This window comes from Limulus polyphemus, unplaced genomic scaffold (assembly GCF_000517525.1).
Source record: "Limulus polyphemus unplaced genomic scaffold, Limulus_polyphemus-2.1.2 Scaffold2183, whole genome shotgun sequence".
NCBI classification, from domain to species: Eukaryota; Metazoa; Arthropoda; class Merostomata; order Xiphosura; family Limulidae; genus Limulus; species Limulus polyphemus.
Genome location: NW_013667793.1, coordinates 38,993 through 58,171, shown reverse-complemented (window position 1 = coordinate 58,171; position 19,179 = coordinate 38,993). Strand labels below are relative to the sequence as shown.

Here is a 19,179-nt window from a genome sequence, read left to right as displayed (position 1 = left end):
AACGTATATCACATATAATAATTAAACAAACCACCTAAGTGTCAAGTTAGTGTAACCTAAATAATGTGTAAAGTTTAGTATACTCTAATCCTTTATAGTGATGGCACACGATGAGACATGCATTCGGCATGTAATGCTGTTTGAATACAAGAAGGGTAAAAACACTTTTGTAGCCACAAAGAATATCAAAGAAGTTTATGGAAATGTTTTGAATGTTAGTAAGTGTCAATTATGATTCAGCAAATTTCGTTCAAGTGACTTTAGCCTTAAAAACTGTGATGGCAGGGGCCGACATGGTGGAATTGATATTGATGCTCTGAAGACACTTGTTGAGTCTAACCCAAGGCAACACACTCATGAAATGGCCCTTAAATTGCATGTCTCTTATGAAACAATACATAAACATCTAAGGAATATGGAAAAAGTCCATAAAGAAAGTATTTGGATGCCTCATGAACTCTCTAATGATCATAGTTTCCAACGTGTGAATGTTGCTTCGTCTCTTCTGGGGCATAATGCGCATGAACCATTTTTGGACAGAACTGTCACCGGTGATGAAAATGGATTATCTATGCAAATATTAAATGCCAAAAACAATGGCTCAGTCCTATACAAAAACCACTTCCAACCCCAAAACCTGGACTCCATCTGCAGAAACTAATGCTTTGCATTTGGTGGGACATCAAAGGAGTAATTCATTTCAAAGTCCTCAATCCACAGGGAACAGTCAATGCAGAGATCTATAGTCAGCAACTGGAACGTTTAAATCAAGCCCTTCACTCGTCAATCGAAAAGGTGTTCTTCTTCTCCATGACAATGCACCTCCACATGGAGTTGGTTTGGGAAGTTCTCCCCCACACACCATATTCTCAAGATATGGCACCATCAGATTACCAACTTTTTCGTTCACTGCAACTCCATCTTAATGGGAAAACATATGCAAATGTGGAAGGTATTAGAGAAGACATTGACATGTTTTTTGCTTCAAAGGTAAGTGATTTCTTTAATCAGGGCATTAACAACCTGATTGTAAGATGGAAAAGCATCATCGCTAAGAATGGAGCCTATTTCATTTAATAAATGTTTTGTTTAGATATACAAGTTGTTCGGGTTTTTCATGTAAAAAACGTGACATTAATATCTTGATGACCTAATACAAGCATATCATACCAACATATAAAAACATTACATACACATATCTTCCTTTAGACACTTACAAAAAAACAATAATAAATAGTGTCCCAAAAACTTAAATAACATACAGGATATTTATTGGAATTTTTTTAGAATAAATCAAGCCTTTTGAAAGAATAATTTTTAACAACCCTATAACTACATTCTGCACATTACGCAACTCTCATTAATTTTCATTCCAATAATAAAACAAGTGGACAAAATTGTTTAAAACTTGACAAGAACTTTCATAAAAGTAAGTAGTTTGAGAAAAATAAACTATTTAATTATGGTTTTTTCTACTATTTCTAATAAAAATTCATTATTTAATGTACTTATTTGCACTCAGACTCTGAGTAGTTCACCTTCAAGGTAATTTTCATTTTTAGTATAAAAATACTATTTATTATCATACAATTTTCACATGAACATCCTAAATCAATATAAATTTTTTTTTAAAGGTAAATGTTTATATTTTATTTTCCATTTTCTCTACTATATCACTAACTTCAGCTCTTATCTTGAACATACAATGCAATGAAATGCTTAAAATTAAGAAATAGAAATACGTACATATCTTTTAACTCTTCATTAAATAATTTTAAAATATCTTCTTAGGGTCATATGTGTAATTTCATGTCTTTACCATTTCACTTATAGTATATTTTTAGTGTTTTATTTTCTTCTCCTATTCTTTATTACTGATTAGTTATGTCAACACATGTCAACAAGTATACACGGGCAACAGAATGGTATGAATGGCAGTGATACCTTAGTCTCCAGCAAAATCTTTTATACATGCTTAGTAATGTAAGCTTTGCAGAATGAATCAAAGCTTTTTTTATTTTATAAAAATTATTAAACATTTGAAATATGAATTTTAAAACACAAATAATGCATAATTAACTAAAATATAAAAGTTAAACCTAAATACAATTTAACTGTCTCTCTAACTACAACTTATTTAGGTAAGAGACAACTGAAGTGCTACTGTGAACAAAGCAGCCAACAATAGTACAAGAAATTACATCTACCTAAGGATGACAACTTGGTGCCAATTTCAAAATATATGTTGTTGGATAATAGTGTAAAATGAGCTCTTTCTAATGACTATAAACTCGTACACGTTGAAAGTACACATATCTTCTAAAGCCCAACATTAAGTATAAAATGTGAGCATGGCACATGTCAGGGGGGTTGACAAAATTTATTTCTTGTTTCAACTGCATTCAGCAAAAGAACTTTGAAATATACATGTCGAAAGAGCAAGTAAACTACATTCTCTTTTTATACTTACATGTACAAGACTACCCCTTCATGCTTCAGGTTGTACTTCACCAAATTTTGACATTGTTTATAGCTCGTGCATCAAATGACACAAAACAGAAATTTCATTATTGCTTTCAATGTTTCTTTTGAAATAAAGAAATAAAAACTAAGATAATATAAAAATTTGAACTATAATGTACTTGATAATAATAATTTCATTAAAATACATTGATAGTAAAGAAGTTTAATTAAATTTTGAATTTAATTCAATGACATGTGCAGAAAAGAGTTTAAAAAGCATGTCGTTGTTAACCCTCTCATTGGGAGGTTTTTAGTGACTTGCATTCAAAATTTAATCTAATTATTTTTGTTTATGTTATACCAATTAATATACAGTACACCACAAATTTTCCTGCAACTGATGGTCCAGCACCTCCTTTAATCTGGACAAAATTACAAGAGCGCACTTGAAATTCCCATGACTGCCAGATTAATTCACTGGGTGGCCACAGATGGCATTGCGTGTGCCATGTGCTCTTTCAGGACAGGCTACTTACATTTTAAGTAGGTACGTCACTCTCGTGAAGATTTTCTTATAAATATTAAACTAGTGGCTCAAATTGCTTGAATTTTCTCATGAATGTTGCCAAGAATATGTAGCTTAACAAGATACAAATATTTAGTTTAAAATTTTTCTTCAACTTTTTACAACACAGAATGTTGATAATAATGTAAGTACAGTAATTAATGAACTTTTTTATTTATACTGTACTAATAAACCTGTATCATTTATACCTGTACTAATGTTCATATTTAATTTACATTTAATATTTGTTTTAGTTAAGTTTCTAACAGTCCATGGTGCTTTAGAGACACGGGAGGGGTATAATTAGTGGGTCAGAGGTGGTTTGTTGAATTATTATTATGTGACCTCATTTGGTCCAGCAAAATAGATAATACAGCTAGGCTCTGGAACCAAAGGTGACAGAAAATTGGTGATGTACCTGTAGCATAAAATCATAGCTAATAATCCATATTTTAATAGTATACAAGTTTTAAATTCTTAATTTTATAAGGCAATAAAAAAAATCCTGAATTTCCCCTAGTGTGAAAAATGTAACATTTTTTCTCTAAGCGTCCCCTCTTCTCTAATGTATTCACCACCCCTCCAATAAATACAAAAGTTACTCACTATAAAATTGTCATCACTCAGACAAATCTATTCGCCTCCAATAAATATGAAATTTAACATATATTACTCACTATAATATCATCATCATCATCATTCAGACAAAGTTTAATTTTCATAGCCTTAAATATTGTTTAGTTAGAGCCATCAAATAGAAAATCAGACCATCTTGCCACACCCACTTGTCACATCCTCTCTTTCAGGATTTATTGATAGTTCTCTCTTACATTTAATTCTATCTTATTTATGACCAATAAAAAGCCAAGGTTTTCATCTATCAAATGACATATTATATTAAGTTGATTTCTATACAGAGAATTGTCAATTTCTATTTCAGTACAATCTTTGTTCCCACAGGAAACGTCGACTAGCTTGGAAGAATTTGTAACAGCTGTTGCCATGTAGTTAGAAAGCCAAATAAAATTGTGATATTTATGAGACATTGTCTGTTTTTTTCATATTATTATCCTATGTTCTTTGGTGCATTATCTAATTAAATAAAAGTTATTTAGTGCACTAGTGTAAAAAAGTAGGATTAAGTGTTATTGACAGTCGACAACAAAAAAAGAGGAGGCCCAGTTAAGTATTTTATTTCTTGTTTTCCCTGTGTATTCTTTATTTATTATTATAAAAGTAACAAAAATACCAAAATAGGAAACTCTTTAGATCAGTTAAGGTTATATTTGGTAAAATAAATAATAATAATATAATAAAAGAATTTCAGGAGGCACACTGTGAGCAGCTGGGATTAGCTTGTGAGTAATGTAATTCAATAGCATGCCATGAGCTGCACATTCCTCAAATTATAATGGCACGAATAGTAGTTAGACATGGTTCAAAAGGGAATAAAACAATAAAATTTAAGAATAAACATATGGATGCTATTATGAGTCTAAAAAGATTATGTAAATAAAATTTGAGATTTTTGAGATGAAGAAAAGTACTTTTAATCTTAATTTGAAAATCACTTGGCACTCGGACTAGTAAAAAACAAAGATTCAATATATTCACGGACAAATATTGATTAAAAATACTTCACTAAAATATCTGGCTTTTTGTATGTAAAAAGACTTGTAACGTTTGCTGAAAGTCTGCTAAATTTAATGAAGATACAAATACTATAGTAAAAGTTAGTGGTATCAAAACTATAACAAGTACAAAGTGGTCACGTGGATTTATGGATTTTAAATTACTTTGAATAGCTTGAAACATTATGAAGAATATACAAGTATACTGCATTTTTCTGGGCATATGACATAATAATTCCACTATTTTTACCTTTACTGTCATCTTCATCACCACCATCAGTTGTCTCATTTGATGCAAAGCCTTGAAACTGTCTTCTAATCACACCAAAAGAGTTGTTTATCAGTTCTTTAACCTATAACCAAAAAAAAACAAAACATCAAAACTGTTACTTACCAAAACCATATTTGTATCCAAAGTGCTACAAATATCCAACACATTCCAAATATACTGAATATCATAATACTAGGTGATTAAATAAAGATAATAATTTGTACATGCTAAAATAATACCAGTAGCAACTCAAAAGAAAACAGAGAGAAAAAAGACATAACACATCATGAATTTATTCATTTTCAATCACAAAAGAAAATTCTGTACATTTACCACTTGAAACTTATCATTTGGTCTATGTGCTTGCTGTGCTTATAAAAATGAATCTGCATTGCTTCATATAAAAATATAGTACTAAACTTACTGCCTGGTTATATACTTGTATTCATGTAAATGTATACTTCAAAACCTTGTCCGGTCTATATAATTGTAAAAACGAAAGTTTATTGTTTCACATAAAAGAAAATTTCTAAATTTACTGTATGATAAATGCACTTACAGAACAGAAAGTTTGTTTTCTGTAAGTGTAAAGTTGAAAACATGCATGTCTTGTCTACTTACTTGTATAGCTGAAAGTTTATTTATGTACAACTTCACTTAAAACTTACTGTCTGGACTATATATATATATTTGTAAAACTGTAAGCTTACTGATTATGTACAAGTACAGTTGAGACATTCTATGCAGTTATACATCTGAAAGTTTAATGATTTACTGATAAGTACAGATGACACTTGTTGTTTTATCTATATAAATGTACAGCTGAAATCTTTATGACTGATGAACAATTACATTTGAAAGTATAATTTACATACAAGTACTGTACAGTTGAAACCTAATATTACATTGATTTATGGTTGATCTAGCTTAAAGTTGATTGATTTATTCACAAGTAAAATGAAAAACTCTGTCTGATTTTTGAGCTTATTCAACTAAAAATGTATTGTTAATCATATAAGTAGTAATGAAAACTTTATCTTGTCTATGGGCTTCTACACCAGAATGCTTACTGTTTGAATGATATTTAACATGCAGCTAAAAATATATGCATTCATGAACTAGTATGTATATAGTACATGTAACTAACTTCCACTGTACAACCACTTTGAACCAGTCTTTCAGCAAAGGTCTCTTGATTATAAACAATTACAACTCTTAAGAAAGTTAGAAGAATTGGCGACATTAAACACAAGCTCATGTAAAAAGGATTGTTTGTATTTAAAATGCATGATACAGTGGATATGTTTAAGTATAACATATTTTTACATTGCATACACACACACATACACATAATATGAACATTTTAAAAATTGTAGTTTCCTGAAAAGTACAAAATATATATTGTTGGCTCTACATGCAAGAAAAAAGAAAATCTGTACCTTTTGTAAATCAGTATTTATATTATGCCTACTATGTATAACAACCACTTTATATTTAATTCATGTTCTTGGTGTCTGATCTATATAATTGTACGACCAAAAGTTTAATGATTTACTGACAAGCACAATTAAACACTCACAGCTAAAACAATACCAGCAGCACGTGTTAGTATTTCCAATGAAAACTGACCAGAAAAAAAATCAAGAAATTGACCAACTGCTGCATATGAACATGTACTGCATTTTGCAACTGTTAATTTACCTTTGATGGCTCAACTGCAGTAGCAAGTAAATACAGTATACTGTGTAAATTAATCCTACATAAAGTTTAAATCCATAATAATGGAAGAATACCAAATTTATATGGATACTACTTCTGACACTTTTCATTATTCTGGATTTAAACTTTATTTTATACTTCTATATTTGCTCATCCACATACACATAGTGTACTATCTAAAACCATTTATTAAAATTTTTCAATTAGCTCAGATAAAACAATGTAATAGTCATTTTTTGTTTTAAGCTTAGGAATTTAAGCAAATTTTATATGCATTATCCTTTTGTCATAAATAAAAACTTTGAGTTCATGATTAACCCATATATTATAATTGGAACACATAACACATATACAAACATAGAAGTGCAATTTAGCCTTCATGAATTATACAATGTTTTGAAAAGCTCATATAATGCATTATACTTTACCCTTTCATGGCTGAATAAGATATTCTCAATATTAAGTGCTGAAGCATAAAAACAAAACTTATTATGAATCTCACATGAGCCAATCCCATTTTCTTCAATATTGGAGATGCTGCAAGGATAGCCTGTTTAACTCCTTTTGAGGCCCTTAACTCATTGTCATTTTGGCAAAATGGAAGTGGAGAGCACTAAAAAAAGGTTTATAAAATACACAGATGTACAATATTTTGGACTAGAAAAAACACAAGAAAAAATAAAGTTATATTGGGCGTATAATTTAATAAAGGTAGAAAAAATGAAAATTAATATATTTTTTTAAGATAGAAAAAGTCCTTCATTTTCACATATTTAGCATTCACTTGAGAATCACACACAGTACCAGCTCACACTTACCTAAAACTTATAACCTCCTATAAGTTTAATAAAAACTGATGTGAAATGACAACCCATACAAACACTTAGCACATACAAAAAATAGAAATGAATAAATTGGGTCCATTTAAGTGTTAATAATCATATATGAATTAAATATGCATATGTGAAAAGCTTAGATGGCCAGGTGGCCTATAACAGTTGCTGACTAAAAAGTTTCTACCTGACTGTAATGCATATAGATTCAACCTTTTGATAATTGATATGTCTTCAGTATCCTTTGTTTATAAAACTATTTCTGGACAAATCATATGATAAATATAGGCGGAAGCTGCAAGCTAACTGTTGACCACATTATTTAAAGAAAATTACTAGAAAGAAAACTGACTTGATTCAAGTTGCAAGTTTATTACTCATGCTAACTAAATGCATCTGAACTGAGAGCTAACAGCAGAAATGAAAATGCAAAGTGACAACAAAACACACTAATTACAAACCAAAACACTAACACATGTACACTGTTAGAATATATTTTAGATCTATCTATTATATTTTCAGGTAAAACCACTTCCCCCAAGAGTGACAAGATAGGTCAGCACAGTAACAAGAGATTCTTCAAGATATTTATCACAAAGTAATTCTGTATTCTCTGACTGAGTTTACAAGAAACAGAGACTGGACACTAGAGTACAATCACAACACACAACCATTATTAATTTCACAAACACAGTGTATGTGTATTTACTTGTTACAATGGACAGACACCTTCTCTGAAGAGCTTTCTCTAGACTTGTTATGAACTTACAGAGTTGAGATCTTGTGCCAAACTGTATAAACATCATGTTACTTAAATAAGTCAGTAATGTCAAACCTACCCAGAGCAACTTGCACTACTCACATGACTTAACAGTTGCACTGAAACCCAAGTGAGATGATAACCTCAAGATACCATATGGGTGCCAGTGGAAAAAACAACTAACTTCATAACCTTACAGCCATCTTTCCCACACGAAGACAAAAGGTGTTATCTTAGGTGAATGATACAGAACAATATGCAGCTAAAGTAACAGCAACATAATGACCTTCTTGACTAATGTTACGTCAAAACTGCAAACACACACACACACATCTATACAAATGAAAATTATAGGAAAGTTCCTACATTGCAACAAAGTAGAAAACACATGGTATACCTATATATAACATATCTATTAACTTCTTTCCATACATGGTCCGTCAATGTTATCAACCTTGTAACCACATAGTAATCAACAGTTTCCATACTATAACTTTTAGTATGTTTTGTGTATCTTCATAAAATAAGGCAATACTCACCTCCATACACAGATAGCTAGAATTTCAGATTGAGATGGTGGAAGAACTGGTGCAAAAATTACCTAGACGAGTCTCCTTCTGAAAGCGTTGAAATGAAACACATTGGGTGTGACACCTGATGGCAGGGGCTCCATAGGAACACATCCATGGGGGACTGCATCTCTTCTCACCCAGGGTATGCTCTTTGCTTATGTATAAGAAGAGGCAGATAGCCTGAAAACTGTAACAGGGACAAACAGAATATGTACATGACTGTCCAAGTATATGCAAAGAAGACATCAGACAGCCAATAGTAGTAGTGAGGTTGAGGCTTATTTAGACTGTAGCTTGTGTGCTCACCTCCTCTACCATCAGACTCAACGGGTCAAAACCAGCTGTGGGAGGAGAGCACTGTATTGGAATATGTAATCATGGATACTTAATAACCTCTACTGAACCACTCTACAGGCCACTTGCCTGCTGTGGGAGTAAGGTGTGAGAGTGATATATCACAGTTGGATATGGATTAGTTTCATCTACTCCACCATCAGAATCTGAGAGTTCATGCAAATGCAGGAGCAGGAACCATGAGAGAGTGATACATATTTATATGATTGGGACAGTGATATGTATCTACAGTCCACTTGGAGATTGTGATGTATCAAATTTATGTGGGGTGAACTGCACTATGCTCTGGAAATATCCCAGCCCCACTTCTCAGAGGGGATGGGAACCCTTGTTCTAGTCCCAGCAGTTAGGTGTCAATTGGTGAGGATTCTCCATTGTCCACCACCTCAGCAGCTGAGAGCTAGTAAGTGGCAAGAGTCTCCAATGCTCCACTCAAAGAGGGGGAGAAATCGCATATGGGAGACCCAGAGAATGTGCCCAGATTCCCATTGGTCTCTATATTTGGAAAGGTATTTTACTGGAGGTAATACAATGGATAACCATGAAACTATTGTTTTTAAAAGCCAACAAGCTGTGGTACTAGCTTTTTTTCCATGATAGTCCATATAATGGGTACAGTCTAGATTGGGCTCAAACTATAACATAAATACAATGAAGAAACCTCCAGTGGTCTTGCAGAATACTCCATCCGAGAAAGGACACTTAAAGAGGCAGGGTGGATGGTATGAGTAATTTCTGTTACCGTGACTCGATGCAGATTTTGGGTAAGAATAATAGCAGAGGCCAAAAATAAAATTTTGTTTTTTTATGTTGACAGCTGACCCACAAAATATAGCTCAATTTTTTTTTTAGCAATTTAATCCCCCCCACCCTTTTTTACCTGCCTGGTCATTTCCTGATGTAGTCTTTTCATTCTGCAAAGTATTTAGTTTTCCGAATGTTACTTATCTTAGGATTGTCTTTAAAGTCTTTATAAATCCACTAACATTTTCTACTAAATGTATGAGCTGCTTATGCAATTGTTTACATGCATCAGCAATACACTTCCAGTAAATGCCAAAAGGATAAGCACAGTGAATGTAACCTGGTGAGCAGTTTCTTGGCATGCAGAGTAATGGTGTCACCATCTTTCCAGGGAAGTAGAACAGTTTTATACTGCAATGTCACTGATACTACAAACTCCTGCATAATCATTTAAGCTTTGAGAAAGTACCATTTGTGACTTCTTCATTAAAAAGTTTCCAGGGGTCATGCTCCCAGACCTCCCCTAGAGAGACTTCATGCCTTTGGCAATTGTTACTGCTGGCAACCTGTAGGGAAAAAAAATAGCCTAGCCACCTACCTATATCTCAGAAGGGTGAGTAAGCAAAATCAAATGAAAAATTGTTTAAGCTTGGTCTGACTAGTGGGATCTTAAAACAGATTCACGATAAGTAGGAATAAATAAAGAAGTACACTCGCCTGTCACAGTCATAGGGTGGATTGAAGGATGGCAATGGGTGAAAACCAGAATCACTCTGGAGAAGAGACAGTCAGATGGTGAAGATAGTGGGCAATGAATATGTGCAGGGTAGTGTGCATGCTTGACTGGAGAATCTCTTCTAGTGTTAGTGATCAATAAAAATGGGCTGCCAGAGAAGGAGTCAGGTATGTTATCGGGTGGGAGGAGACATAAAAAGCCAGCAACTATTCACCCCCAAGAAGGAGTAAACCATACAAATGAGTTGGCAGATTTATTGAGTAAGGATGGAAGAAAGATCCCTAGTAAAAAATGGGTCCCAAGGAATGGAACCCTAAAAGAAGGAAGTACAAGATAGATAATGAATGGCCCAGATTGAACATAGAAATCTGTCTAGGTTTGAACATCCATAAAGATGGGAAATAAATGGAAGAGAAATGAGAGAAAATGTGTGATCACCTTCCAGAGCAACTGAAGTCTTAGACAGGAAGGAATGGTCAGGGTAGGGAAGAAAGTATGAGTGGTGGAGAAAGTCAGACTGATAATGACCACAGGCAAGAAGGAGAATAAAACAGGTTTTGAGAGAGAGGTGATAAAGAGAGAAAGTAGCGAGAGGTTCAAGAGAGTCTTGAGTGTGGGCATGAAGAATGACATTCAAGTCTCAGTCAGGCAAGTGAGTGGGAAGAGGGGGTCTGTGTACTAGGATTAGGAAAGAATGGAAGAGGATGATAAGAACAGGAGAAGAGAAAATATTGCAGTTTTGGGAAAAGCTGAATATGGTGGATAGGGATGCTTGGTACCCCACAATAGAAAAGATGGACAAGCCATGATTGAAGGATGGTTGGCCAGTTGAAAAATGATGATGGAGAGACCAAAGGCAATAAGCTTGCCACTTTCATTGGTAAACAGTAAAGGTAGGAAATTGACAGATGTGAAAGAGAAGAAAGACTACACCTTTGGAAAGTCCAGCGTGACAGGCAATGGACCAGACAAATTCCACTTGTGAAGATGAAAGGATGTCACACTATGATGGAAGTGATGTATGAGGTTTCACCAGAAGGGATAGAATGGTGGAAGAGGGGGGTTTGGTTGAGGGAAGATATAGTAGTGGAAACCAACATTGAGCAAGACAGTAAAGGGCCACCAACAGTACTTTGCATAGGGTGTCCAAAAATAGAGCAAGAACCCAAGGAAGAAGGTGGAGGGGAGGATAGGCATAGAGGAAGAGATGAGATCACTCCTGACTGACAGCATCTACAGCCAATGATGTTCAGAGTGCCCAGAATCTGGCATACAATTAAGCTTACATAATTGGGATGGGCTCAATACAGGAGGTCCAAAGTCTAGAAAAAGAAGGTCCTAAAACAAGTGTCCCTTGATGTGTGAAATGACTGCTGTGGAGTTGTCCTAGTGGACCATAACTAAATGATCCACCAAGAGTGAAAGCATGCCCACTGGAAAGCAAGTAGTTTTAGGATGTTGATATGAAGAGAATGCTCCCCTGAAGTCCAAAAACCCAAAGTATGGGTTGTTTATGGATGCTCCCAACCCAGTGAAAGAAGCATCTGTGAAAAGATGAAGGTCTGGCTTGGAAGGAAGAAAGAAAGCCACAGGTGATATTGGAGTGGTCTAATTACCAAGCAAGATCCTCCAGGAGAGGGAGAGAAAGGAATATCCAGGAGGACAGTGGATCTCTGGATGGGTTCCATTAATTGTGAAATGTCCACTGAAGGGGACATGTATGTGTGCAGCCAAGAGGAATAAGGGGCTCCAGAGAAGCTATACAAAGGTGATGAAAGGCAACAGGTTGGGAGAGAAGATGGGATGGTAAAGAGAAGTGAAGAAAGAGGTGGTAGTTATGTATTTGAATGACCCACCTGTCAGCAGGGAAATGTGTCCATAGATATACAAACAGAGACAGATGGGCTACCACAGCTCTCGAACCAACCAGATGGGCACTGGCAGTTAGGTCAGCAGGAGAGATGTCAGATGGAAGAAGGACAGTAGGAGATGAAAGATTGATGTACTGGGACAGAACAGGGAGGAGGAGGTAGTTAAGATGATGAAAAAGTGTGGAAGATTGAGACTGGGAGAAATGCAATACTAAGGAGAAAAGGGGAGATTGATGGTGGGCAGTTTCAGCCTGCAATTTGAGAGAATCAGGAACTCCTCCAAAGACTTCTTGGCAGAAAAAGGAGGCAAAACAAAGGTCTTGGAAGAAGGAGGAGGGTAGTCGGATTTGGGAAGGAAGGATATCCCTTCTAAAGAGGTCCCAACAACAAAGTAACCAAGTGGGAAGAGAAAGTAGAATAGGCAATGGAAAAAAAGAATAGCACTCTGGTATTCCCAGAAAATTAGTCAGGGGAACAGTAAAGCACTTTTGTCATAAGGTGAAGAGAGGAGAGGTATCTAAGAAGGGTAGTATAGAAGCATGAAGTCAGAAAATTGGATGCTAGATAGAGAGGCAGCCAATAAAGAATCTGTACACAAACTGGCAAATGAGACTCCTAGCACTGGGTGTCAAGAAAGAAAAGGATGAGTGACTATATGCAAGAAGACAGGAAACAGGCAGGGAGCACAAGGCATGAGATTACATCAACTAAGTTGATCAAGAAAGGAGTTGACATGAATGTAAATATCACAGGGGAGGGGAAAAACAAAGAAATCTTGAAGGGAAGGGTTATGTAGGCTATGGGGAAGAGATAAAGAATACTACATACCTGGGTAATGAGGTTGCTGAAACCTAAAGAAGTTTGAAAATTTTCTTCAGAAGACACGGAAGTATCCAAAGTAAAGCCTGGAGGTGGAAAAAGCCATTCAAATTCATCCTCCTCAGCATTAGTACCAAAAACAGGGGAAGAGAATTGTGTGGTAGGATCAGAATTAAAGAGCCCTGGCAGCACCATGAAACCCACCACACATATGACAATAGCTTTCACGTCTTCCACAAATAATGGACTTCTAGAATTGTTGGCAATTTGATCAGTGTGAGTGATATTTTCACCCACATCAGTTGAAGAAGAATTCACTTTGATTGTTAAATCATAATGATTATGTTTAAACACAATCAAAATAAGTTGAGAACAAAGTTCTTTGACAAGTCTCAGCAACCAGAAACATGTCTAGATATGAATGTGCTGAGGAAAAAAATGAAGATTTTCATGTAAAGGATTTGCACAAAGAGATGTGTCACACTCCTATTAGTGATGGGTTTTGCTGCATGTTACATCATCGTGTAGTGTGATCACACTTGAATTTACATGGGAGTTTTCATACGGTTGGCGACATGCAAATCTCTCAGCCAGATATGCACGACTTCAAGAGGAAAATAGCTCTCTGTGTATGGAAGTGAGTATTTGTTTCAGAATTATACATTTTTTTCTTTCTAGAATGACTGCAGATTGTAACCAAAAACTACAACTGTTTATAATCAATTTTATTATTTTATTGTCTTTTGAACCACGTCTAACTAGTAATCCCACCACACAAGTTGTGATTCACTCTGCAAATGCATATCTCACGTTACTGTGTTGAATGAAATAACATACGAGCTGCTCGCAAGCATACCTTGTGAAGTTTTTTTCATTAACTTACCTAAAATAACTTTATCTCACCTATTAAGTTTCTAAATTTTACATTTTAGCTACTTTTATAACAATAAATAAAAAATATACATGAAGAACAAGAAATATAGTACTTATGTTAGTTTTGTTGTTTTCAGCTGTCATTTTAGATGAAGTTTAAGCCTACTTTCTAATAGTAATGGACTAGTAAGCTGAATTTTTTATTTACTTAAATAATGCATCTAAGAACAGAGAATAATAGCATGCACATAACAATGTCCTATAACTATTATAATTTAATGGACTTTCTAAGACAAGAGGGGCTTAATCTTATTTGTTCGATCTGAAAATCATGAGATAAACTTTCAAATTGAAAATGAACTTGACAATACTATGTACAGTAAACAATATAGCATTATATGTTATTTGATAGATTAAAATTTGCCTTTCTATTGGTTATGAATGAAATAGCATAAAACATCAATAGGTAATTATTGGTAATTTGTAAAAGAAAGGATGTGACAGGTGGGTCTAATTTTCTAGCTTATGTCTCCATAACAAACAAGACTGAAGATAATAAAATTATACCTCGACTTAGTAATATTTATATTATAATGAGTAATTTAAGTTAAATTCCATACATCAGAAAGAGACAGGGAAAGATCTAGAGAACAAATGTCACAATTCTCAAACTAAGGAGATTCAGGATTTTTTAAAATATTTATTTATAAAATTGAGAACTTAAAACATAAATAATATTAACATTTGGTTTATTAACTATGTTTGATTTCAAGTTTTTTTCATATATATTAATAATAAAGTAGTTTAATTAAATTTTGAATGCAACTCAGCAAAAGGTCGTGACATGCAAACTTTGACCGACTCATTGCGAGAGGGTTAAAAAACATTCCTCATACTCTAAACCCTCCTTCCTACCACATCATCAGACTATTGTTTTTCAAATCAGTAATTCTAAAAGAAATGTAATTACCTGTGTGCCTAAAAATAAGTCTGGATTAACATTTCCAAAACCTAATATTTGGAATATTCAAGTTCCTATTCAACACCAATTATCATTCCACAAATCAAAGGTATCCTACAAGCAGCCTATTCAAACCCAAAATATTTTGAGCATTTAATTTAAATGCCATATTCAAAAAACCTTCCATATTAAAAAAGAAAAAAAAACATATGTAGCTGTTTTAGTTTTCTACATTTTTTAAAATTGTTAAATTACTTTTCCAAGCATCTTTTATCAAGCTATTAAAATCTTTTCCCAACACTAATGTAAAACTAATATGCCTGTAATAATCTGGACAATTTGTATCACCTTCCTTGAAAACTGGAGTAACATTAACCAATTTCCAATCTCCTAGCACCTACCCACTATTCAAGGACTTGCAAATAATAGTAGCAGGTGACTTGAATATCCAGTCCTTAACCTCTTTCAAAACTCTTTGTGAAATATTATCTAACCCAGGAGTTTATCATTCTTTAAACTTCCCAATTTTTTCTTAACAAGTTCAGAATTAATATGGTCGTCTTGTTCAATCTTGTTTCCATCTAGCAACTGTTCAGTATGAGGAATATTGCTTACATTTTCCTTTGTAATAACTCTGCGAAATAAAAATATAATCATCAGAAATTAGCCTTTCTTTATCATCATTCAAATGCCATACTGTTATCCAGACATTTTGCTTGCCCTTAAAGTATTCAAAGAAATCCATATTTTTACATTTTTCAGCCTACCTTTTTTCATATACCCTCTTGATCCTCTATAATCCTTTGAATCTCTTGTCATAACAGTTAATTTAAACTTCTTAAAGTTATAGTGCTTTTCTTTAATTCTGTCTCTTATGCTTTGTGACCCAACCTTGTTTATCTTCTGCGAGCTCTTTATGACTAGTAGCATATTTACATTTTGGAGTTTTTCTTCAGAACCAAATAAACTCTGCTGAAGAGCTTGGTTAAAATTTCCTCTGTTTGTTATACTGAATACATAATGTGGGAAAGGGCTGAAAAGTTTACTTTCTACAAATGTTTCTAAAACAGCTTATTGTTCGACAGCAATGGAATTTCATGAAAACAAAATCTTCCATATTTTTCAAGCTTAGTAATATATATGTATATTATATTCACTTACATCAGTTAAAACACTACAATGTAGAAAATAGTGTTTGATCCTTTAACCATGGTCTATTCCACTGTGATCTCTTGAAGGACTGGTATTATTGTTGACTCTCCTTTTGTAGCTAATGTAAACATTAAAACTGTAAGTGTTTTTAAATTTGATAATTGTGAGCATGATTGCAATTTTCAGAACATTAATAATGGTAGAGTACATTTTGCTTGCAAAGCTTGCTTACTTGAGAACAAGGTAAAGATAGCTTGAGGGAAGATTACTCTATTAGTGGAGGAAAATAGCAGATTAGGAGCAGAAATCAAAGAAGCAAGATTAGAAATGGACAGAGTATAAAGGTTGCTTTGGGGGAAGGTCAGATTGAGAGTATTGAATTTACAAATATGCACAAATACTAACAAAATTAGGGATATAGAAACCGGTTTAGTTTACATTCAAGTTGATATATTTGAACCTTTGACTGCTTGCAATGGGAAAGATCATCAATTGAGGAAACACTCATTAACTGCACTGATAAAATTATCTTTAGTGGGGAAGTACAGAAATTCTAAGAGTAGAATTTGCTTCCCAGTTGCTAAAGTATAAGACAATACAGAGCATATTGGAAGATTATTTTTTGGTACCAAGGAGCATTCTCTTTCTGTATTATATGTGGGAGCAAATGTTGTTGGAAAACTGTAAATTGGGAGAGCTTCTTGGAAACTACAAAGAACTCCTTCAGAGGCTTAGGGATTGAAAGGGATGTGTAGCCCTTTCAGAAATGCTCCCTCATGCTATTTGTCAGAATGAGTTAATTAGCAGGGTACAAGGCTTAAATGAAATATCAACGATATGCTTAGATTGACAGGTGGGCTGATGGGGCCTTTGGTTTAATATGCAAGGTAAGATTAAAGTGTATACTGTTATTAGGGTCCACTTACGAAGGGTAGGTAGAAGTGTTCAGGGATAGAAATAATGAAATAAAATTACATTCACTCAAGGAAAAGCTATCAGGAAGATAACATTCACTCATGTAAAGTTGCATTTCCTCATGAATTGTTTTTTTTTATTTAATCCATGCAATATGTTCACTTTCATTGGCCATAACTAAAGGAATACAGATGGACCGTGCTTTCATGGTCGGGAAAGCCAACTATAAAATGAAATTCCTCGGGAATATGAGAATGTAATATTTCAATCTCTGGTGTTTGGGGAAACTATAAATATTTCATTAAAGATAATTTAAATTTGCATATTGGTGAGGGAGTTTGGGAAACTGGGAATAAATTTATAGGATAGCTAGGGCACAGAACAGATTGGAAAAAGATTTAAAATATAAGTTAATAGGATTAAAGATAAATACTTAATTTCAAAATAACTGTTAGTGAACTAAAAAAAACTTAGTAGGTCTTTAATGTTGGGAATATTAGAAAATAAAAAGAAGTTAAGGGCTCATGATAAAATAGAAGATATAATGGGATTTGTCAAAATTCATTTAGTTGTATAACACTGTTAATGGGAATTATTTTGAAACACGAGGTTGAAGGTTGTTTAACAGTGATAGACTTTTTAAAAATGTAGTACCGATGTGTAAGGAATGAGTTGTGGCCTGTTGAGACTGAAGACATGAAAAGAGTCAAAAAGTAGAATCTGTAGAGGTTATAGTCTGGGGTTTCAAAGGTAGAAAGTTTTTAATTGGCATTTATAGGTCACTTGATCATACAGGTAATGAGAAATTATATAATGAAATGAAGATTGTTACTAAAATGCAATAACCATGGGTGACTAATTTTATATGGAGTCAAGTAGTAAGGGAAGAGAGGTTCCTTGAAGTGTTCAAGATGGTTTTCTATATCATTCTGTCAGAGCCCAACCAGACAGGAAACAGTTTTGAGTGTATTGCTAATCACAAATGAAGATGTAGTTAATTAAACATTTGGTGAAGAATAATTACTGGAGAATAGGTCTGATACTTTCATAATTTTTCATAGAGTCAGCTTTGAGGCTATGAGACAAGAATTTTAATTAATGAATTGGGATGATAAGTTTATATGTGATGTGGGGCAGGTTTTAGAAATCTTAAAAATAAATTGCTTTTAATACAAGATAGAGCTATGTTCTTGAAAAGAGGAAAAGGATAACAAGGGAAGATAAAACCTAACTGTATTAACTCTTTCAGCATGGGCTCGATCCCTGGGACTGACCTCATAACCATTTTATGCTTGTTATAGTTTTCATGCTATAACTTTTAAATTAGTGAGCAAATGTTAACGAAATTTGGCAAATTATCAGTAAGCATTACAATGCTTTCATACACAAAACATCAATTTTTTTTTATTAAGTCTTAAGGTTTGTAGAGCAATGTTTTTATCATGCCTTTTTTTTCTTTTCGCATGTTGCCTATCCAACACGCAAAGTAATTTTCATTTTAAGATTAAAAATACTTTAATGCATCAGAAAACTTTTAAATTTCACATGCAAAAGCATTATAATGTCCAGATAGTTATCATATGTTTCTTAAGAAAAAACTTTATATTTTATTTGCTATTTTCAGTAATGAATCTTTATACGGGTTTGGTTGATTTGACCGATCTCGTAACCACATTAGAAAATTAGGAAATAAATATAAATTATGCTTCTTTCATTCTAAAATGAACACAAATTATAACACAAAAACATCAATGTTTAGACTAAATAGCTTAAATCTCATAACATTATACGTTTATATATATTTATTATTTTTATTATATTAACTTTTCAGCCATGCCTAGCTAACAATAGAGAAATTACAATGAAGCAGCACACATACATTCATGTTACCGTATCCAATTACATAAAATTGACCTTTGGTCTGTACAAAGTAACTTGTC

At 33.5% G+C, this 19,179-nt stretch overlaps 1 protein-coding gene across 1 annotated transcript in view; it reads right to left on the bottom strand.

Annotated features, from left to right (window-relative positions):
• Nucleotides 1–4,658: 4,658 nt before the first annotated feature.
• LOC106466193 overlaps nucleotides 4,659–19,179 on the bottom strand; it is a 22,216-nt gene continuing 7,695 nt past the window's right edge. The window contains exons 3-4 of the mRNA XM_022394150.1: nucleotides 7,152–7,262; nucleotides 4,659–5,012 (exon numbers count right to left, since the gene is read on the bottom strand). Of these exons, the coding sequence (XP_022249858.1) occupies nucleotides 4,821–5,012; nucleotides 7,152–7,262 (303 nt within the window). The 3' untranslated portion in view covers nucleotides 4,659–4,820. The remainder of the gene's footprint in view (nucleotides 5,013–7,151; nucleotides 7,263–19,179) is intronic.